The sequence below is a fragment of the Orycteropus afer genome, unplaced genomic scaffold, assembly GCF_000298275.1.
Source record: "Orycteropus afer afer isolate SDZICR_OR568_19922 unplaced genomic scaffold, OryAfe1.0 scaffold00005, whole genome shotgun sequence".
In the NCBI taxonomy this organism is placed as follows: Eukaryota; Metazoa; Chordata; class Mammalia; order Tubulidentata; family Orycteropodidae; genus Orycteropus; species Orycteropus afer.
The window spans coordinates 16,505,247-16,529,033 of record NW_006921592.1 but is presented as its reverse complement, the minus strand read 5'-3'; the positions used below and the strand labels follow the sequence as shown (position 1 = coordinate 16,529,033).

Sequence of the window (23,787 nt, the reverse complement as noted above, 5' to 3'; positions counted from 1 at the left end):
AATCAGTTGGCAAGCAAGAACATGAATTCTGATGTAATGGGACATAATTCAGGCTCAGGTCTGGACTGCGGTTTTTCAGCACACTCGGTGCTGACATTTTGGACTTGATAATTCTGTTGTGGGGAGCTGTCTTGTGTGTTATTGGGTGTTTTTAGCAGCATTGCTGGCCTCTATCCATTAGCAGAAGCATCTTCTACCAGTTGTGACAACCAAAACTGTCTCCAGACATTACCACATATTCCCAGGTGAGACACTGGTCTAAATTGACAGCCCGAGAAGCACTTTTTTTGCTAAAATTTTGCTAAATAATCACCTTTGCTCATCAAAGATGTCTTTTCTAATACTAGCTTTCCAAACAGTTTTGCATGTGTGTCCTTTCCTATGTAAATCAGAAAGCATTAATTTAAAAAAAACTGTTAACTAATTGTAACCTAACGAATGGTTAATGAGCCTTGGTGCTACAGTGGTTAAGTGCTCAGTTGCTGACTGATGGGTGGTTTGAACCACCAGCCACTCCATGGGAGATGGCCATTTTCTTACATAAAGATTACAGCTTTGGAAACCCTATGGGGCAGTTCTACCCTGTCCTAGAGGATTGCTGTAAGTCAGAATCGACTTGATGACATGGGTTTGGTTTTGATTTTGGAATGAATGCATAGAAGGTTGAACATTCCCACTTTTAATACCGTGTTTTAAAATACAGTTTTTCAAATGATGTGCAGATTTTGCTCTGCAGGGGACAGATGCAGTGTTTTATCTTGAGAATGAACTTCTTGTCATGAAAATAAGCTTGTTTTTTAAGCATCTACTTCTGACAGGAGCCAGAGACATCTCTGTTTAGTCTGTTTTCTTCTTTAAACTTCCTTGGAAGAGAGGTGGGAGTAAATGATGGCCTCTCTTTAACGGGAGCTCTGGTGGCATAGTGCCTAATGCATTTGACTGCTAACCAGAAGACTGGCAGTTCAACCCCACCAGATACTCCTCGGAAGGAAGATTGGGCGATCTATTTCCGTTTTGTTGTTGTTAAGTGCCGTCGAGTCATTTTTGACTCATAGCGACCCCATGCACAGCAGAACGAAACCCTGCCCGATCCCGCGCCAGCCCCACAATCCCTGCTATACTTGAGTCCATCATCGCAGCCACCGTGTCAATCCATCTCGTTGAAGGCCTCCCCCTCTTTCATCGACCCTCCACCCTACCAAGCATGACATCCTTCTCCAGGGAATGGTCCCTTCTTACAACATGACCAAAATAGGTGAGAACGAAGTCTGGCCATTCTTGCTTCCAAGGAGCATTCTGGCTGCACTTCCTCCAGGACAGATCTGTTAGTTCTTTTAGCAGTCCATGGTACTTTTCAGCATTCTTCGCCAGCACCACAACTCAAAAGAATCAACTCTTCTTCAGTCTTCCTTATTCATTGTCCAGCTCTCACATGCATACGAGGCGATTGGAAATATCATGGCTTATGTCAGGCGCACCTTAGTCTTCAAGGAGATATCCTTGCTCCTCAGCACTTGAAACAGTTCCTTCGCAGTTGACTTTTCCAGTGTTACATGTCCTCTAATGTCATGACTGCTGCTCTATTTCCGTAGAGATACTGAATTCAGGGTGCCAGCAGGGTTATGTTTGCTCCGGAGGCTCTAGAGAAGCATCCTTTCTTTGTCTCTCTCCTACTTCTGATAGTTCCAGGGGTTCCTTGGCTTGTAGCTGCAGCATGAAATCCATCCTCCTGTGGCCATCTCCCCTCTATCTGTCTCTGTTTCTCTTCTCTTTTATGGGATACCACTAAGATTGCATTAGACCTACTTACTCCAGTATGACCTCATGTTAACTGGTAGCATCTGCAAAGACTCTGCTTCCAAACAATATCACATTCACAGGTACAGAGGTTAGGGTTTTTTTGGGGACACATAATTCAGTCCATACCAGCTCTCAACAGTATCAAATCTAAGCACAAACTCCTGTTTGTCACTATTGTTGTTGTTGTTGTTATGTCCCGTCGAGTCGAAAGGTGGTTTTATCACTGAGTGTGGGGACAGTATCAATTCTATGGTAGAACTTGCATTTTCCATGCAGAGAGTATCGAACGATATCATTAATATCACACACAAATAAAGTTTTGCTGAGGATAATTCAGAAATGGTTGCAGCATTCCATCAACAGGATACTGCTAGTGATTCAGGCCAGATTCTGAAGAGGACTTGGGACAAGAGATATCATTGCTGATGTTAGATGGATCTTGGCTGAAAGTAGAGAATACCAGAAGGATGTTTTACATGTGTTTTACAGACTATGCAAAGATATTTGGCTGTATGGATCATAACAAATTATGGATAACATTGTGAAGAATGAGAGTTCCAGAACACTTAATTGTGCTCATGTAGAACCTGTACATAGACCAAGAAGCAGTCCTTTCAATACAAGGGGATGCTGCGTGGTTTAAAATGAGGAAAGATGTTGTCAGGGCTGTATCTTTTCACCATACTTACTCAATCTGTATGCTGAGCAAATAATACAAGAAGCTGGACTATATGAAGAGGAATGTGGCATCAGTATTGGAGGAAGACTAACACCCTATGATATGCAAACAACACAGCTTTGCTTGCTGAAAGCAAAGATGACTTGAAGCACTTACTGATGAAGATCAAAGACTACAGACTTCAGTATGGATTACACTTAACATAAAGAAAAAAAAAAATCCTCACGACTGGACCAATAAGGAGTATCACGATAAATGGAAAAAAAGATGAACCCTGTCAAGGATTTCTTTATATTTGGATCCACAATTAACACTCATGGACGTAATAGTCAGAAATCAGACATCATATTGCACTGGGCAAATCTGCTTCCAAAGACCTCTTTAAAGTGTTAAAGAGCAAAGATGTCTTTGAAGACTAAGGTGCGCCTAACCCAAGCCAGGTATTTTCAGTTGCCTCATATGCATGTGAGAGCTGGACAGTGAATAAGGAAGACCGAAGAAGAGTTTATGCATCTGCATTGTGGTGGGTGGTGTTGAAGAATATATGAAAGTACCATGGACTGCCAGAAGAACAACCAAATCTGTCCTAGAAGAAGTGCAGCTGGAATGCTTTTTGGAAGTAAGAATGGCTGGACTTCATTTCACTTACTTTGGTCATGTTGTCAGAAAGAACCAGTCCCTGGAGAAGGATATCATGCTTGGTAAAGTGGAGGGTCAATGAGAAAAGGGAAGACCCTTAACAAGATGGATTGACACAGTGGCTGCAGCGATGGGCTCAGGTATAGCAAGCCTTGGGAGGATGGCACAGGACTGGCTGGTGCTTGGTTCTGCTGCACATAAGGTTGCTGTGAGTTGGGACTGACTTGATGGCATCTCACAACAGCATGCGATAGACCCAGATTTGATTTCAGGTCATTGCACCTCATGTGCAGCAGCTAATCCATCTGTCAGTGGAGTCTAGATGGACTAAAAAGAAAGGATTGGTGATTTTCTTTTGAAAATCAGCCAGTGAAAACCATTGAATCACAGTGGTCTGATCCACAACCAATTATGGTGATGGCTCAGGATGGAGAAGCAATTTGTTCAATTGTACATGCACTCACTGGGTCACGGGCTGACTGAATGGTAGCTAACAGCAGTAATGACAGCAACATGATCATCTATGAAATAAGAGCAATAATGCCTATACTCCCTTCCTCAGGTGTTCTGAGCTCAGGATGGATAATGGTGTGAAAACATTGTTTATGAGCACTGTACATCAACAAAAGAAGTAGAATGAGATGTAGTAGTAGTCTCGTTTCTTTGTACTGCACCATGTTCAGTAGTTGTGATCCATCCTATTGTATCAGTAGTTATCATTCCTTCCTGTTTGATAGGATTTTTTGTGTAAGCTTTCAAGGTGGCTAAACTAAGGATGGAAGAAGGTAATTACCTTTAATAACAAACAGTGAACTAACTGTTAGTTTAAAGCACCTGGAAAGCCAGATCCGAGTAGAAGTGGGAGTTACCTGTTGCCAGCTAGGCAGTTGAATGTCCCTATTGATAGTTATTAGCTTACATACTGTGTTTAACCACATATGTCTACTTCACAGCTGTGGTGAAGCTTCTTTATTACAGATAGTATCTCTCTCTTAAGTAATATGTTAGGGTCTACTTTCCGGTTCCTGTTTCTAAAAGCTAAGTTGGATTTTGGACAAAATATTTTCTTCCTTCTTGTGTATCAAATGCTATCTGCATATGTGTTTGGGCAAACTGTTAAGTGTCTGGCTACTAACCAAAAGGTTGGTGGTTCAAATCCACCCAGAGATGCCTTGGAAGGAAAACCTGGTAATCTACTCTGAAAGGTTACAGCCAGTGAAAACTCTGTGGAACATAGTTCTATTCTGACATTCATGGGGTCACCTTGAATTAGAATCAACTCTACAGTAACAGGTGTTTTTTTTTTTTTTTTTTTTCCTTTTCTGTATTTCCTTTGACATAAAACCCCACCTATGAAGTCTTCTGGTGACACCCAAACTCCGAAACCATATTTACTGCCATCCAGTGGATTCTGACTCATAGCAACCCCCATTGGGTTTCCAAGGCTGTACATCTTTATGGAAGCAGACTACCTCATCTTACTTCTAAGGAATGACTGGTAGATTTGAACCACCAACCTTTTTGGTTAGCAGCCAAATGCCTTAACCAGTGGACCACTAGCACTCCTTTCTGGTGACTCCACTCTTTGTGTTTTGGGGGTGGGTGGTAATAGAGTGGTGTCCTCCACCTTGTGGTGAAATTCCTTCCGCTCAGCTTAGGCTCTCTCATCTTCCTTTAATCAATGCTGTGCTTAATTACCCTGCTGCACTCGCTTGTGTATGCATCGTTGCACTCCTCACCCCACCCCCAAGCCGGACATAGCTCTGATTCTCCAAGTAATGATAGTAATTGCTGGTAGGGCAGACCTGTTCCTCATTCTTCTCCAAGCACATTTCTTATGGCAGGTGTCTAGTTTCTAATTAAGTGCTAATGAGCATGCCTAGTGGACCGTGACACTGCTGCCAGCTCCTTCAGTTTTATGTCTCACTATTGGCGAGCTCTTAAAAGGTGACAGAGCGAGAATTAGTGTATTTGGGATGACAGGAAGGTGATTTTATGCGTACAGAAATCGTTACTGTGATCTCAAATGGTGAATGAGTAGTTTATAAATACTTCCCACGAATACTATTAATGCTGCCTGTTCTGACCTCGTCCCCTTTTGCATTTTTCCTCTAATTAGAACTGTACTTGCTTTGCAAGGCATGGAAGTTTTAAAAGAAGGTTGACTCCTGAAGATTCTCTTAAAGATGCTAGGCGTGGTTGGAAATTTACTGTAAAATTACCATGAACAGCTGACTTCTGGTTTTCAGTGATGTTGTTTTCTCTTACTCTTGAAGGTGGGAAGCATGTTTAGGATTCAGTTTAAACATTGGTGTTCTGGGTGGAAGTAATAGAAGATCATGCGTGAAGATTTAATATATTCAGTACACGCAAGGGAATAATAAATAAAACGAGTAATTGAGTCCCCAGGAAGTGAGCACAAATCAGAATCTTGAGAATTTTCTAACATTATACCTTAGAAATTGAGCTTTAATCATTTCTGCTATCTCCTCAAAAATGAGTTTTATGTTGGACAGCTGCAAAGTGGCCAGATTTATGGTGCAAAGGCCATTTCTTGGAGACTTTTTCATTTGATACAACCTGGTATTAAATACAATATAGGAGAGCAACGATACCTTTTAATGTGAACAGATAGATTTATAATTCTGGAATGGGTGTCATGGATAAAGCATTTGGGGTTGGGGACTTGGGTAAGCATGGTTGGAATCCCGCACAACTGGTTAAAACTACTTTCCTTGTCAATTTCTTAACATTTCTATGTCTCAGTGTTTTCACCTGTAACACAGAAACAGTGGGGCTGAGATGTGAGGCTTAGGAGAAACCTGTAAGGTTTCTTCCATCTACAGCAAGCATGGTTTCCTAAAATAAGTGCTCTGTTCTTGGGGGGTACAATAAGCATAGAGCTCAGCTTTAGGGGTCCTTCTTGCGTTGACTTCAGTCCCCTCCTGCCCAGTGGGCCAAGTTCCTCAATTTCCTAGTTGTGTTTTGAGCCTTGGTTCCTTCAGTACTTCCTCATAGTTCTGTGAGAGCTGAATGAAGTAAGGCACAAACAAATGCCTGTGTGGGGCTTAATTGACATCAAGATACAAGTTCTTCCTTCTTTCGAAATTTATTAATTAAAGATAATATTTTTGTTTTGTCTCATTGTGGTAGGTTAATAAAAGGATATAGAGGTAAACCTAATAACGGGGTAACTGTAGTTGAAACTAGAGTCTTAAGTGACAGAGATGGTTAACATTCTTGGCTATAAACCAGGTTAGGGGTTCAAGTCTACCTAGAGATGCCTTGAAAAGAAAGGCTTAGTGCAGTCATTGCACTTGCATTCGTTGAAAACCCTAGAAACAGTTCTAGTCTGATACACATAGGTCTCCACGTTTTGGAGTTGACTAGATGGCAGTGGGTACTGGTAGTTGAAGAAGGGTTGGGTTACTGTAATTTACCAATGAGCCCTCCTTCCTCCCATACACATACACAATCGAATCTCTCTGAAATTGGAGTGAGTCTTAAATCTCTGGCATCTCAGATTCAGAGATATACTGGATTTTATACTTGGAGGCACATAGCAATGGAACTAACATTTGAGTGCTTACTGGCTTAGCCAGGCTTGCAAATGGTAACCAGCTACATTCATAGTGGGTGTGTTGTGCCAGTTACAGTGTAGGTTGATCTGAGGATTATATTTGGAGGAGATGAGGAGAGATTACTAAGTAGGTAAAAGAAGCTTTTGATGAACTGAAAGTACTAATTACATTTTTTTCCCATTTTCTCCCTGTTTCTTCTTCTTTTACTTCCTTTGTGTGTATGTTTAACCTGTTCTGTTTCCTCTGTCATTTTATGTCACGTCTGTTTTTCCCTGGATGCTGCCACCACCACCACTATAATCTCTTCTCTCTCCTGTCTCTTCTGTCTTCTCTCCTCCCTCTTCCCTCCTCTCTCCTCTCTTCTTGTCCCTCCTCCACCTCCTCTTCCACCACCACTGCCACCAACAGCAGCAGCAGTTACAAGCTCAGCATCTCTCTCATGGCCATGGACCCCCAGTACCCCTCACACCTCACCCTTCGGGACTTCAGCCTCCTGGAATCCCACCCCTCGGGGGTAGCGCTGGCCTCCTGGCGCTGTCCAGTGCTCTGAGTGGGCAGTCTCACTTGGCAATAAAAGATGACAAGAAGCACCATGATGCAGAGCACCACAGAGGTGAGAGGCCGGGCAAGCCAGATTAGGACTTGGTCCTAATACTCATACAGTGCTGCAAAATTGTGTGCATCGCTAACGAAAGCCCCACCTAATGCAGAGAGAAAACAATGAGATAAGAGGAACTGTAGCAAAGCTTTGCCACTGAAACACGGTTCAAGTTTTCAGGGCTTGACATGGAGATTTGTAGCTTTCTCAGTCTCTTAGATTGCAGGCATCTTGACATCTTGGCAACGGCTTAGTTAATGCCAGTGGCCTGTACCATATTATGGAAAACTGTTAACTGCTTAATTGGGTAATTTTCAAAGAAAGTAATGTTGTTAAATGGGGCGAAATAAGAAGTTAAATTTGGAAGTGAATGTGTTCAAATGAAAGGTTTGATAATTGCATCTGTTACTACTTAGTTTCATAGGCTTTAATTCTAGTATGCATTAAATATTGGGCAAAATTGCACTTGACTAATTTTTTGAAGAAAAGTAATTTATTCTGTCAAGAAATAAAAAAATAGGTTTTGTGTATGGTTAAACTGTAAATCTTATGTTTACAAAATACTGTAATTTTCAGGAAATCACTGTATTAGGAATGTGCAATGACTTACATAAATAAAAGCCATTTTTAAAACTGTTTGGGGCTTGTGTTCTAATTATTCCCCCCTTTTTTTTTATTTCTGTTCTTGCCTCTGTGTCTGAACGGGCATATCTGTGCGTTTCTTGGTTACCTCGGGAGCAGACAGAGAACCGGGCACAGTAAGTACCCAAGCGCCTGCTGCACATAAACACACACTCTTTCCTACAATGCTTTCTGAGCTGTCTTTCTTTAAACACAGGCCCAGACGCACATGCTCTCTCTTCTCTCAGTGCCCGAGATTTTCCTTCCTTTCTTTTTTTTTTTTTTTTTTTTTTGGATATGACTATTTCCTTCCCTCTTGTCTTTCCCATAAAACTTACATTAGATGAAAGGGGCTTGGGGACAAAACTGTTTGGTTTGATTATTCACTTGGGAATACACTTTGATCTATATGTGTCCTAACCTCGCTTAAAAATATGTTTATTGTTGTATTACAAGTCCAGGATGCCTGCAGTTTAAAAGCATATTATATTTATATCTATATAAAACATCAGTTTTATGAGAAAGAGGTCAAAATCTCTACATGAAATTGTGTTAGGAATGTGTTACTTCTCCCTAAACCATTCATTATCTTCTGTGAATGCATCTTAGTTGCTAGGTTTCCATATCTGGCTTGTTTTCAATAATTGTCCTTGGGGTGTAAACTTGAACTTAAATTTATTTTAGACCAAAGAGCTGAGCATGTGCGCAAGCTCTTAAAAACAAGGAAATTCAACAGATGTGGCTATGTGCTTACAGACTGCATCTTCTCATCAGCCTACATTTTGCCTGTTACGCTCACTGCACATTTGATTTATACTTGTATCTACCATTTAGCTGTGCAGGAGATCCATATCTAAAATGTATCTCTTAAATCTTAAATTTTGACCATTTTTAATCGAATATGGTAAAAAATGGGATACTGAACTTCGGCATCATTTTGCTTTTTTGTTTTGTTTTATTTAGAGTTTAGGGGATGATTTTCAAATATTTTCAGTTTGAAAAGTTGAAATTTTCTTTTTTCTCTTCTATCTAGAATAGTAGCTGCCTCTGAAATGCTTTTTGAGACAGATCTTGGTGTACTTCTTTTATCTGGATGTGTTTGGAGAATGCATAATGCTTAAGGGAAAAGGTAGCTAGTTTGTTTTTAAATTCTTGTACTAGAAGTTTTCTCTGGAAAATGTTGGGAGTGGAAAAGGGGAGAAAAAATATACAACTAGTGTATCATCTAGTGCTGCCATAACAGAAATAGCATAAATGGGTAGTTTTATTTATTTACTTATTCATATGTTTGTTTGTTTTACTGTGATTTGGGTGAAAATTTACAGAGCAAATTCATTTTCCATACAGCAGTTCATGTACACTTTGTCTCATGACATTGACTACAATTTACCCCAATGCAACAGCTCCCCTTCCACTTCCTCCCAATAGTTACCTCTTTCCTGTGTCTATCCCTCCATGCACTCCTGCCCCCTGAGCTGTCTCCCTGTGTAGAAACAGCCCTTCTTTCTCCCATAATTGTTATCTCCAAGGAGTGTATCTACCTCAGGTAAATGTTCAACTCATATGCCTTTTTTTTTGTTTGGCTGGAAGCCACAGGTGTGGGTTCAATACCAGACCTGAAGGTCAGGTGGGGGCCATAGTCTCAGTGGTTTCACCAGGCTCTGTTGAACCAGAAAACCTGGTCCCCCCTTTTTTTTTTCCAAATGATTTTGAGTTTTGTTCCACATTGTTCTCCCTCTCTATCCAGGATCTCCTACATAGATCCCCTTCCAAGTGGTTGACATTGGTAGCCGGGCACCATCTAGTTCTTCTGGTCTCATAGTCGTATAGGCTGCGGATCTCATGGTGTACCAGTACCAGGACTAATTGTTCCCATGTATCTTTGGTTTTCTTCATTCTTCTTTGCTCTGGACAGGGAGAGACCCATCGTTGCATCTAGATGGCTGCTTGCAAGCCTTTAAGATCACAATCACTACTTGCCAAAGTAGGAGGTGGAGCAATGTTTTGTGTAGAATGTTATGCCAGTTGAGCTTGATGTCCCCTGCGACTGTGGTCCCAAGCCCACTGGTTCAACTACTTGGTCCCTCTGGGTAGCTGGCTGTCACCAAGAAGTGACTACAACCTTGTCCCTTATCAGCTTTACTACACCTCTGGGAATTCTTACAGATCATACAAGTACACTTATAGGACCATTTTCTGCCAACTCTATACAGGTCTTGGGTACACTCCCTGTTTCATGTTGTTGTTGTTATGTACCGTCGAGTTGGACCCGACTCATAGTGATTTCTCCTTGGGTTTATGAGGCAGCATCACTACAGAAGTAGATTGCCTCATCTTCCTTCCTAGGAGTGGCTGGTGGGTTTGAACCGCCAGCCTTCTAAGGTTGGCAGGCAAGTGCTTTAGGCACTATGCTACCAGAGCTCCTCCCCGCTTCATAGACATACCTAATAGTTCAGGCTGTCCACCCATCTATCCACCCGTAGACCCCTGTTTGCCTTCACTGACAACGCAGTACTGTATGTGCAAAAGGGTTCATCTTTGTTGTCTGTACCTCCCATGTACCTCTCTCTGTCTTCCTCTTCCTCAATGCTACCATGTTGATCACTCACATTTGGTACATTGCCCTTGTCTTCACCCAAATCAATACTTATCTCTACCTATCTATAGTGTTCCCTCCCCTCCCCTCCTACTCCTGGTGACCAACAAAGAAAATTTCCTTTCATATATAAACCTTTCCTTAACTTTTACAATAATAGACTAATGCAGTATTTGTCCTTCTGTGATTGACTTATTTCAGTCAGCATAATGTCCTCCAAGTTCATCCACATTATGTGGTGTTTTGCAGATCCTATATCATTCTTTAGTGTTGCATAGTATTCCATTGTGTGTATGTACCATAGTTTGGTTATCCATTCTTCACTTGATGGACCTAGGTTGTTGCCATCTTTTGGCTATTGTAAATAGTGCTGTGATGAACATGGGTGTGCATCTGTCTGTTCTTGTCATGGCTCTCACTTCTTTAGAATATATACCTACTTAGGGAATGGCTGGGTCAAATGGTATTTCTAATTATAAATGGGTAGTTTTAACAAACAAATTTACTTTCTTAATTTAGGAAACTACTCTGAATTCAAAGCACTAGCTCTAGGAGAAGGCTTTCTCTCTTTCTTGGCTTTGGAGAAAAGTCCTTGTATCTTAGCTTCTGTTGCCTGCTTCCTTGGCTTTCTCCTTATGTCTTGACATCTATCTTACCTTATTTCTCTGTCTGTCTAGTCTGTGTTTATATGTCAAAAGAGATTAACTCAAAATATACCCTACCCTGATCTTGCCTTATTAACATAACAAAAACCGGATTCCCAAATGGGATAATAACCATATGCATAAACAAAAACAACGCAACACATTGTAGTGGTGTGATCCCACTCATAACGACCCTTCCTTGGGTTTCTGAGGTGGGTGTCACTGCAGAAGTAGATTGCCCAGCCTTTCTTCCGAGGAGTGGCTGGTGGGTTTGAACCTCCATCCTTCTAGATAGCAGTCAAATGCCTCAGACACTGTACCACCAGAGCTCCTGACTGTATGCGTAGAGGTTAGGATTTACAACACATGTTTTGGAGGGATACAATTTAATCCATAACATTGCACTCTTTGCTGCCCCTCCCCATTCGTGTCCTTCCTGCTTACAAAACACATTTTTATCATGTCATCTCAAGAGTCTTAAATCAACTTCCAAGTCCAGAATCTCATCTTGTAAAGCATCTAAATCAAATATGAGTGAGACTTCATGCATATTCCATCCTGGGGCAAAATTCCTCTTCATCTGTGAAATCTGTTTCCAAAGTACAGTGGTAGAACAGACACAAGGTGGAAATACTACAGATGGGAGAAATTGGAGGGGAAGAAGGAATAACAGGTACCTGAGACAGGTCCAAAACCCAGCAGAACACTTTACACTAGCTCTCAGTCCTAAAATAGTAATTTGTTCCCTGAGACTTATTTGGGCAGTAGCCCTGCCTTCCAGGCTCTGGATATTGGCCATGCCCTCAATTCTGTATAGACACCCTCAGCCCTCGACTTCAGCTCTACCTTCTAGATCCATTGGGCCAACAACTTGGCTCCCTCAGCTTTGGAGGACTCCATTCTTCTAGTCCATCTGAGTGGTGACCCCACCCGCTTGGCCCCAGCAGAACCCGTTCTTCTGCCCCTTGGCTGTGACAGCCCTGCCCCTTCAGCTTTGGATTGCCCTGTGCCTCCCTGGCATACCTTAACCACAGCCCCACGCTCCCAGAAGCAAGTTAATGAAGATCTGACTCTTTGAAACCTAGAAGGCTATGGCCCCACACCCTTTGAGATCCAGAAGACTCTGGCCCACCCTTTGAGAAGACCCTGCTTTCTGTGCTCCTTCCAACAGTTCTGTTCATCTCTGAATTGCCCCAGGGATGGTCCTTTTCTTTCCTTGGAGAACAACAGATATAGCTCCTTTGGCCTGTTTGCTGCCTGTAGAATTCCAAGAGGCAGACAGCGTTACTTCTATCTTTTTTCTCTGCCCCCTTCAGTCTAAGCCATTGCATCTTCTGCTGTATTAGTTGGTTAAATCTATCAATCACAGATTTAATCTCTTTAACAGCAGCTTGTATAGCCACATACTTGGTGAACACTCTAGGACACATGTCCTTAGTTTGTATAACACGATTTTCCGAATCTTTAAGTTCTGTTTTCATTTTGCACAGTTCATTTTTAAATCCATCTCTTTCCTCTTGCGTTTTATTATAAACAGCAAGGGGCTCATTTAAGATCCTACTTAGAAATCTCATCAGCCACATATCCAAGTTCATCACTTAAAAATTCTCCCTTCCACCAAACATTTGAATGTAATTCAGACAGGTTTCACATAGAAAACATCACCCTTCTTCCATTGTCCGATCACATGTTCATAATTTTCTTTTAAAGCTTCACCAAAAGCACTTTTAACGTCCCGTTTCTGGTAACATTCTGTTGCTGGCACTATTTGTATTCTCTGAGACAAAAGAGGCTTTCTCTGTGGCCATCCTCACTGCCTTCTGAGCCCTTACTAGAATTGCCCCAGATTGCTTTTGACGTCCATGATTTTACCAAAGGAGCTCTGGTGGTGTAGTGCCTAAGGCATTTGACTGCTAACCAGAAGGCTGGCGGTTCAAACCCATCAGCCACTCCTCGGAAGGAAGATTGGGCAATTTACTTCAGTAGAGATACTGCCTCGGAAACCCAAGGAGGGGTCGCTTTGCGTTGGGAAAAGGCGGTGAGTTTGGCTTGGTTTTTGGAATTTCACCAACAGTTTCTTCAGGGCAATGTAGGGTTTTACTGGTAGGCACCTTAAAACTCTTCTAGCCTCTGTCAACCCATGATCCAATTCCAAAACTGCTTCCATATTTTAGATACCTGTTACAGCAGTGCCCCACTCTCTCAGTACCAAATTCTTAGTTGCCTATTCCATCTATAACAGAAATAACACAAGTGAGTGGCTTTGACAAACAAATTGATGTTCTTACAGTTTAGAAGTCCGAATTCAGTGCCGGCTCTAGGGGAAAGCTTTATCTCTCTCTTGTTTCTGGAGAAAGGTCCTTGTCTTTTCAGCTTGTGCGTCCTGGTTCCTTGGAGATCTCCATGTCTGTCGGTGTTTATCCCATCTCTCCTCTCTTCTCGGGTTTAATCTCAGTTTAAACTGATTCAAGGTAACACCCTATACTGATCTTGCCCCATTAACATAACAGAAAACTCATTCCCAAATGGGATTGTAACCACAGGCATAGTAGAGTTTAGGATTTACAGCGTATTTTGGGGAGACATAATTCGTAACAGCTACTTAATTTTATTTAAGCAAAATCCCACTTAATCCCACTTACACAAAAAAGGCAGAAGACTCGGATTGCCTAGGACACACTCCAGAGCATAGGGTCTGTAAACTTAGGAGGGCTCTTGGGTGGGCTTCAGAACGTCCCTGCACCCCTCTGGAATTGTTGCAGAGCACTATGGGTCTGTTCTTGTGCATAATTGTGAGGAGAGAACATAACTTTCATCAGCCTCAAAAGGGGCTCCTCACCCAGAAAAGTTAAACACCATTCATCTGCCTTAGAAACCATCTGGCTCAGCACTATCATTTTATCAGTAAGACAAATTCAAGGAGATAAGTGTCTTCTAGTTAACAGAGGCCAAGGTTTAGATGGCGTCTTTCTGAAGGATAGTGTGAAGACTCCTGTAACTTAAGTTCTAAAATTATTAGGTGTCATATTTAGAACTTATTTAAAGGTAGTTAGACCAATAATCACTTTATTTAATATGAGGGAGCTTCTTTACTTTGTTTCTCTTCTGTAACTTTTCTTGTTTTTCATATTGGATTGTTGTTGTTGTTGTTGTTATGTGCCGTCGAGTCGGCCCCGACTCATAGCGACCCCTCCTTGGGTTTCCGAGGCAGTATCACTACGGAAGTAGGATTGCCCAACCTTCCTTCCGAGGAGTGGCTGGTGGGTTTGAACCGCCAGCCGTCTGGTTAGCAGGCAAGTGTCTTAGCCACTATGCTACCAGAGCTCATATTGGATTAGTTATGAATAAATGAATAAATGGCAGAAGTGGGGCCAGATCTTAGTTAAGAATCGTCCACCGCTTTCCTTTGTGTCAAATCACCACCTAAGCATTATAGAGGGTAAGGAGGGCTGTGATTCAGGGCTGGCTTTGAAGAATATTGCGGGTCTTTTTCTAAAGTGATATATATAATTTTATATATAACACACACTTCCTTAGCTCTCAGTGGCTGTTTGGCACCGTAGCAGCTGGGAGTTAGGGACATGGGGATAATAAAAAAGAACATGGGTTTTCCACAGAGGCAGACTTGAGTGGAATCCTGCATGTTCAGGCAAGTTTTTTCAGTGAAAAACTTTTGTAACTTTCTGGACTCATCTGCAAAATGGTAGTAAGAGTGGCTGCCTCGCAGAGAGAGTTGAGAGGTTAGAAGGTGTCCCACGCAGTACAGCAGGAGTGCTCTGTGTGCCGACAGCAATCGGTCAGCTACGAGTCACGCTCCAGATCAGGCCTTACTTCCTCGCCTTGCTTTTTAAAACACACATGAGCCCTGTGGGCCAAGCAGTCGTGGACATGAAGGACCCTGTGACAAGGGGACAGTTACTGGTATTTCTCAGTATGCTGGTACTAGGAAACTGATCTCAGCCTCTCATTACCTTCTTTCATTTCATGATATTTAAACTAGTTAAAACTTAAACAAGAGTAGGAAGAGGTCTTTTGGCCTGAATGTTTATGAATTAATCTTGATCTGAGAAAATTTAAAGGAATTGCCTGGAAATAACAGATAAAACAAGAGTAGTCAATGAAGTTTGTGTGTGTGTGTGTGTGTGTGTGTGTGTGTATCTCCTCTTGGGAAAACTGACATCACTGCCATGCTAAGGGTGAATCTCTGAAGAAAAGAAAGCCCAGGGCCTGCATGCAGCTGGATAAATGGTCAGATACTATCTCACTGTGACTGCAGTGAAAATAGGGCGTCTTTACTCCACGCCCCTCCCCCCAAAAAACCAGGTTGAGAATAATTTACCCTTTTGAAACCTTTTCTAGACTTCAGTTTGTGTTCAGTAATTAGAAAACTTAATACTCATTAACTATGTGTACCCAGGGACTCTTGGAGATGTGGATGCGAGTGCTATGAAGTAACCATATAATTTATACAGTCATGTCTTCACCAGTTTCAGGGTCTTTTCCTGCTTCTGAATCTTATCAGAGACTGGAGAACTAAGAAGGCCAGTAAAAGCTATTTTTATTTTTTCTTTAGAGAAGGAGGGTCAAAGGACAAGTTGGGGACCTAGAAGGTTACAGTGAAGGTACTGTACGGGGTGATACCCTGTCCAGCCCTAATTATCACTAGTTCTGTATGTCTCCTGAAAGGTTCATTCCTTTCCATGATGCTGACCAAGTCTCCCATTTGCCTTTGGATGCGTTTGGACAGTGCTGTGTTCCTAGCAGGGCTGTCAGGTAGTGGGGTGTGGACCACACTAGGTGATGTTGTCAGAGGGGCTGACACCAAATAACTGTCTATAAAATTTTTGTTCATCATTTTCAGCAAAACTTTATTATTACTTATTTTTTATAAAAAGATCCTTGTAGTTAGTTACAACAAAAACTTTTTTGTAAGCCTAATTTATGGCTGTCAGTATACCTAAAGGCTAAAACTCTATGCTGATTTTCCTTTTGAAACTTCTAATGCTCTCCGATCAGAGCTGTCATTATTACCCAATTACAGTGACACTTCTAATCAAGCAGTTTCATCTGCACGTGCTACAAGCATTCACTTTTATTGTCATTGCTGCTGGTATTTACTGATTTTGTCTAATTTATGGTGTTTGAGCTGTAATGTAATGGTAGTTAGCATTTGTGAGCCTATATCAATAACATTTTTGAGAATGAAGTAATAATTAAAGGAAAAGGAGAAGAATCCAAAAAGGCTTCCGCTCAGTTACTAATAACCTTGTGACTAATAATTTTGTAATTCAATATAGAAAGATTTTACAAAACAATTTTGTTATTAGTGTTCATATAGTATAAGAAATACTACATTTCAGCAGTTTACAACTATATTATACTATTCTATGATTAAGATTGATAATAAACATTATTAAGGAATCTGGTCTGGTATGGGAGGTCCATGGGGGGAGGAGTGACATCATGAATTAGTGCACTGGGTAACACCAACCCTAGTGATGCTGCTGACCCTTCCACTAGCCTCATTTTCTCATGTGTAAAACGATGGGTTTAGACTTTCTGAATCTGTCCCAGGTCTAGAAGTTTATAGTTTTTGGATTCATTAAATACAGAGTTTGATTTCCACTGACTCTAAAAGGATCAGGAAACTAATTGAATCAGTCCCAATTGACTAAAGATCCATTTGTTAGTTTCCAAATTTATTACCCAATTGTAATGATGTTTACAGTCTGGTATGGGAGGAAGTCCGTGGGGGGGGTGTGTGTGACACCATGAAGTATTGTACTGTGTAACAGCAATCCTAGGGACACCACTGGTTCCTAGATCAAGACATGAGAACACAGTGGTTTTCTCCCCTATTTCACATTTAAACTGTATAAACAACATGTATGTGTACCTTTCAGACCTGCTATATGGCCAGGACTTTTGATGTGTTACGTCTTTGTCAAGTGGACACATTTCCACTTTCTTCATGTTGTTGACAAGTTGGGATCCCATCAGTTTTATGGATTAAGAAAAGCATCTGCTGAAATATCAGAGAGGCTATGATACGTGAGTGACCGATTGGACTGCAGTGAAAAAGTGCAGTGCAGGGTTACGGTTTAATTGGTACCAGGTGTAGATGGGGAAGACACACAGATGTGATGAGGTGCGTTGTTGCCTAATTGTTTTTATGTTCACCGAGAAGTTAATTGACAGTGTAGAGTGTGCTAGCAAATTAGGTTCCCACTGCCTTAGTGTAACAGAGGATAAATGAGGTGTCATGAGTTTCCAATCTGTACCTCTGACACAAGCGCTTTTCCTGCAGGGAGGAGTAAGTTCCCAAGGGGAATCAGCATGGCAGCTAAAGAAATCCATTTGAATAATGTGCATTATTTTCACATTAGGGAAACCTGTCTAGCTTTTTGCTATATCCATGAGTGGGTTTTCCTTTTAGATTTGCTGGTGGTGATTTCAGCATTTAGACTTGGTTGCAGAAGAGTTGCTTTGAGGTCCCAGGATACATGAAGGCTCTGTAGCAAGTGTTCTGGCAACACTGACAGTGTAATGTTTCATTAAACTTGCTTTCTTTCATATTTTTTGGAGTTAACTTCCAAAACATATTAGTGTACATGAACAACTATTCTGGTTAAATTACTAAGGAGAAGTAAAATTCTAGGAACAAGACTTTAGAGAATGGTTTTTATCTTTATTGTGGCAGCTGGCTACCTTCCTCTTGGGTAGGTGTTTAAACCCAAATCAAACTGACTGCCATCGAGTCACTTCTGACTCATGGCAAGCCCCATTGGGTTTCTAAGCCTGTAGATCTTTACAGGAATAGATTGCCTCATCTCCCTCCTACAGAGCAGCTGGTGAGTTTGAACTCACCAGTTTGTGGTTAGCAACCTTACTCACTATGCTACCAAAGCTCCTTGGGTAGGTGTTTGGAGCTTGGAAATGAAAGAAACATTGTCCACAATGGTCAGATTAAGTTAAATATAGTACAGAGTCTAAGTCTTGACAGAAATGTAAGTTAGTGTCCAAGTTTTAACTCAACAGATGCTCTCTGGGATTCGGTAGACCCTTCTGTTTGCACTGAAAGTACCGATACGAAGGTGTGGCTTATAACTACATTCTGTTTTATTTTGAGGGACTCTGTTGGTCACTTGTTACCCAATAGGTTCAGACCCTTTGCTAACTAACTACTCAAATTGCATCCATTTAACTACAACAGTAAAAGGTCCTCGTGTTTGGCTTATTTTTTTTTTTTTTTTTTAAATTATTTTGGTGAGATATATGTGACAAAAACCTTGCCATTATAACTTTTTAAGAAGTGTACACTTCAGTGATACTGATTGCATGTACCATGTTGTGCCTCCATCACCACCATTTATCCATTTGATACGTATTTATTTACACATGGTTCCCACAGTTAGGTAGTTGTGCTCTGAACTCGAGCCTGCTTCTGGATTAGACTACTCGAGGCAGTGGATACAGGGTGTAAAATTGGAAGAGTTGTCACGTTAGCCCTTTTGCTCACCCTCCTACTGTCCTTAACTGTCACATGGTGCCAGTAGATGTGAGCCTCAGGAAGCATGTCTTAATAATGTGAAACAATTTGCCTGTTGTCGATGAAAATGCCTGGTGAGATGTTACGTTCTCACAGAACTCCAGCGTGTAGAACTGTTGAATATTGAATGTGTTTAGCTATGTGTGTTCTCAACAACAGCAACAAAATAAATAAAATTTAAGGGGAGGGGGAGCTTAAAAATATTCCAATATTTCTGAGAGGGAATAATCTCCTCCCACATTTTCTCTTGCAGCCCCTCTAATCATCCCATGGGCAGTGTCTACATGTAAATGGAGAGAGGGTTATGCCAGTTGGGCTAATGGGTCTTTGGGGCCCTCTTTCTTTCTCTAGAAATGAACATTCTGTGGGAATCTTTTTTTTTTTTTTAAATCTGCCAGAAATGCCTCTCCCTTTACTGTTTAACTTGGATCTATACCCATAAGTGTGTTCAACACATAAGGTGTAGGAAATGATTATGGTTTTGTTCAAGGATAGAATTTTAGTTTGTTTTGAAAACATACTGTGTTTTCTGTCTTGATTTGCTCAGATCTGTAATATCCCCCGTGGGCTGTATAACTTCTTTTTTCAGTTCTTACAGAAGACATAAGATAAATAAGATGATTTTGTTTAGTTTCTAACAAAATTTTAAAACAAAAGAAAACCTATATGCAGTCTGCAAATCTGAGCCCTCGGGACATTTGTAATACATGTCTGCCCAATGTTTACAGTGTTTGAAAAATTCTGGCAGATATGTAAATTTTACCAGCTGCAAGGTGAACCAAAACATCGAGTTTCTTGGCTAGAATTTGAGTATATCAGCCATTGTGGTAACTCTAGTTCTCATGCTGATCAAAACCCTGATTAATGGTTGGTTAAATATTTATTTGGTAAATAAACATTTGGAAAATGAATTTTCCTTGGTAAATGCTGTTTGATAGATTTAGATCTTTCAAAATACGGAACCCCAGAAGTCTGTGGTGGTGAATAAGTCTGTAGACCCACCATCTACCATGATTGGTATTACATGAAACGAGTACTGTTGTATGAACCTGGACTTCTTGTTGCTCTCTGGAGATTTTAAAAGTATGCATCTCAGTTTATATATGCCAGGGTTTGTAAGTTCAAAGGTACTATTCTCAGATCATTTAAAAGTAACCTGTAAAATGCTGATTTACTAGGTATCCACATTATTGGTAGGGTAGACATAGAACCAGAGAAGGCATGGTGGCTCAGTGGTGGAATTCTTGGCTTCCACGTGGGAAACAGGTTCCAGTGCACCTCGCGCACCACCACCTCCTGTCTGTCAGTGAAGTCTTGCAAGTGACTGAGCAGGTTTCAACAGAGCTTCCAGACTACGATACCCAAATCAAACCAAGCCAAACTCACTGCCATCAAGTTGATTCCGACCCATAGCAACCCCCTTTGGGTTTCTGAGGTGGTAAATCTTTACAGAAGTAGATTGCCCAGTCATCCTTCCGTGGAGTGTCTGGTGGATTTGAACCACCAGCTTTCTGGTTAGCTGTCAGATGCCTTAGGCACCATGCCACCAGAGCACCTTCCAGACTAAGACAGGGAAAAAGTCCTGATGATCTACTTCTGAAAAATGGGCCAATGAAAACTGTATTGATCACAATAGTCCAGTCCAGAGCCAATCATGGGCATGATATAGGACAGGCAGCAGTTTGTTGCATGGTACGTGGGGTCACTATGATGTGGGGGCCAACTTGACAGCAGCTCGCAACAGCAGACACATGTCAGTCAGGGGACTTTGTGTTTGTGTGACTGTGGTTAGGAATAGAGAAAACACCTTTAGGCATTACTTGTACGTCACATAATTTTAAGCACAATAGATTAAAGAGCCACTGGAGATTTTAAGCAATAAATCTTTGGGGGCCCTGTATTCTATATATATAAACTGAGTTTAAAAGTCAGTCTTCAGAGGGGGAGATACTTTGATATCATGGGCATTGGTATGTGATGGAAAGAACTTCTTAACCTTAGGCAAATATACCCTCTGTAGACGCATAATCCTCACTAAAACAAGGAAGATAAGGAAGATGGACGATATATGTCTTTTTAGGTTGATTTGGTCTCTTCAAATCTTTGATGGTAATATATTCTGTTTTGAATGAATGATTTTAAAAATAACTTTTAAAGTGAAACAACCCAGTTTCTCTCTTTTGAAAATGGTCTTAAATGTTGCATTGTATGGACTAGGATAAAATAGCTTCCAAAAATTTTGAAGGCTCAAAGAATATTTAGCCAACATTAAGGCATAATCACTTCTGAAAATATGTATAAATTGGCTCGTTTAATGACCATCAAAATGACTGGAGTCCACATCTGAGCCTTTGTGAGGAAAAAGTACTTATGGTATCAAGAGACTTTTACTGAAAGTGGTGAGAGTCATTCTAGGGTATTTGGGAAGCGAATGAGAAAGCCACTAAGGTCAGGGTCGCAAATGCAGAGGTTAAAAACCCAAAACGGTTGCTGATGCTGCTAGTGAAGTTCATTAGCCTGGGACTGTTTGCTTATACCAAGAACAACAGTGAAAGCAATGTCAGGAGCTGGAAGAAGTCAGGAGCAACCAGACACAGAAAACTGGGTTCTTGGGAGCAAAGGTAAAAGGGAAGTGGCGTGATTTTGATGGGGCTGCTTTTACAGCCTTCCACATGTAGGCTGCAGCATGGCCAAGAATTCCCTGGCTCCTGAACTTGACTCTTCTGAGGCTTCCAGCACACAGTCTCTGCAGCCTTGTTCTGAGGCATTTTGACAGCATCAAAGAGATGATGAGACATTTATTTCATAACTTGTTGAAGTCTTCTAATTGAAAATGAGTAAAGGTAAGCAGGGGTGTTAATTACCAATCCTTACCAAATTTGGAGGAATTATTTGTTGTTAGCTATTGTGGAGTTAGTCCCCAACTCATGGGTACCCCACATGCAATGAGATTGGCCCATTTTGATCCATAGGATTTTTATTGGCTGATATTTGGAAGTAGATCACCAGGCCTTTCTTCCTAGCACATCTTAGTCTACAAACGCTGCAGAAATCTGGTTGGCACCACAGCAATGTGCAGGCTTCCACTGACATGGGTAGTGGCTGCACATCAGGTGCACTGGCCAGGAATTGAGCTTGGGTCTCCCACAAGGAAAGCGAGAATACTACTGTTGAACTACCACCTCCTTAGAAGAACTCTTACATCTTTTCAAGACCCATTCTCATCGTTGTCCTCCCTGTTCCTGGGAGAAGTGCAGTAGTAGTAACTTCTAACACAGGAAACTGTAGACCTCAAAGCTTGACAGTCTTAAATGTCCAGCCTTAGAAATTATATTATTCCTAACAGGTCTGCAGTTTACTATTACATTTGCAATACCACTTAACATCATTAACTGTAAGACATTAAAAATAAACTGTATTTGAATGGTTGAGCCCTTTGGAGGCTCTGAGCCAGTTCATAGCCTGGGGAGTACAAAGATGAACTTCAGAATTGCCAGTAGACACAACTAGTTATGCTGCCAACTTGGACAGATGGAATGTTGATACTCCAAGGCTGAAATAATCTAGAACACATACAAAAAAAAAAAAGACCCAGAAAAACCATTGCTGTCAAATTGATTTCAACTCATGGCAACTCTGTGTGTTACCGAGTAGAACTGTACTCCATAGGGTTTTCCTGTCTGTAACCTTTACGGAAGCAGATCACCTGGCCTTTTTTCCAGTGTCATTGGGTAGGTTTGAATGGACGATCTTTTGTAGGTGAGAACAAACTGTGCCATCTATTGCCATCAAGTCGATGCCAACTCACAACCCTGTAGGACAGAGTAGAACTTCCCCATAGGTGTTCCAAGGCTGTAAACTTTATCTGGTGAAGCGGCTGGTGGGTTTAAATCGCTACCTTTCAGAGAGCCAAGAGCTTAACTACTGCACCACCAGGGCTCCTGAGAACAGAGATGTGTTTGAACACTTCTTACACATGTGAGCAGGCTGCTGTTCACCCTGGCTTGGCTCCTCTTACTGTGCTTGTTAGCATCTTGCAGGACTTTTGTTAAGTCTCCCATCAGGCAGTGAGTGGGAGGGGTTGGTTTTTAACAGCTGTTTATCAAAGTAATTAGTTCAGTGACCCCACACGCTAACCTTTCAGTCCCTAAACACTGGTAAAGACGTTACTTGGAACTTCTTTATATTGAAATGGGATGGTCCCGCCCATCTTCTTTTATGTAAGCCTTCTATCATTTGTTTAGCTCAAACGTGAATAAAAGAGCTTGCTTTGGAGTTACCTCCTGAAGTGGGCAAAGGAGGCTTCAAATTACCTTGTGGTCCTAGTTCTTACATCCTCCTCCCTGTGGGTAAGCCCTAGTGGTGCACTGGTTAAACATTCAGCTGTCATCCAAAAGGTCAGCAGTTCAAACCCACCAGCTACACAGGAGAAAGATGAAGCAGTCTGTGCTCATAAAGTTTGACAGCCTTGGAAATCCTGTGGGGCAATTCTCTGTCCTGTAGGATGTCTATGAGTCAGAATTGATGCAGGGGCCATGGGATGGATGGTGGTGGCCACAGTTTTCCCAGTGGAGTTTTAGAGAGCCAGCCAGCCTGTCTCATTACCTGTGGCTGGTTTGGAATGACAATCTATGGTCTTCAAAGTGTACCATAAAATACTTGCTCCTGCTTCTAACCATTGCATTTGCATTAGTTGTGGTGTAAGTTACAGGTTTCTCCACTACCTTGTATTTTAAATTGTGGCAGAGAAAGGTACCCCACATGTCTGTTGGCCCTGAACTACCCCCTCTTGGTTCTCAAACATCTTTCAGAAATCGGGGCAATCTGGCTTTGTGAAAGAAGGATTTTTGCACAGCTCATTCAGCTTTGTTCAAAGCAGTAACACATCACTGAACAAATTGCCCCCTTGCGTATGCTAATCCAGCACTTAAAAGAACTCATTGAACCTGTTCTGATGCTTTAGCCTGGGGGGAGATGGCAGTTGAAAAGATGTCAGATCATGTCATGTGACCCCAAAATATCTAAAATGCCTGTTTTCTTTGGGTCAACAGTTTGTACTCAGTATATGCGAATGAAAGTA

The 23,787-nt window shown here is 41.4% G+C and overlaps 1 protein-coding gene across 1 annotated transcript in view; it reads left to right on the top strand.

The window, feature by feature from the left end:
• Nucleotides 1–23,787, top strand: part of TLE1 (TLE family member 1, transcriptional corepressor) — a 112,118-nt gene that overhangs the window by 45,660 nt on the left and 42,671 nt on the right. Inside the window, exons 7-8 of the mRNA XM_042780667.1 lie at nucleotides 7,108–7,312; nucleotides 8,039–8,055. Coding sequence (XP_042636601.1) covers nucleotides 7,108–7,312; nucleotides 8,039–8,055 — 222 coding nt within the window. The remainder of the gene's footprint in view (nucleotides 1–7,107; nucleotides 7,313–8,038; nucleotides 8,056–23,787) is intronic.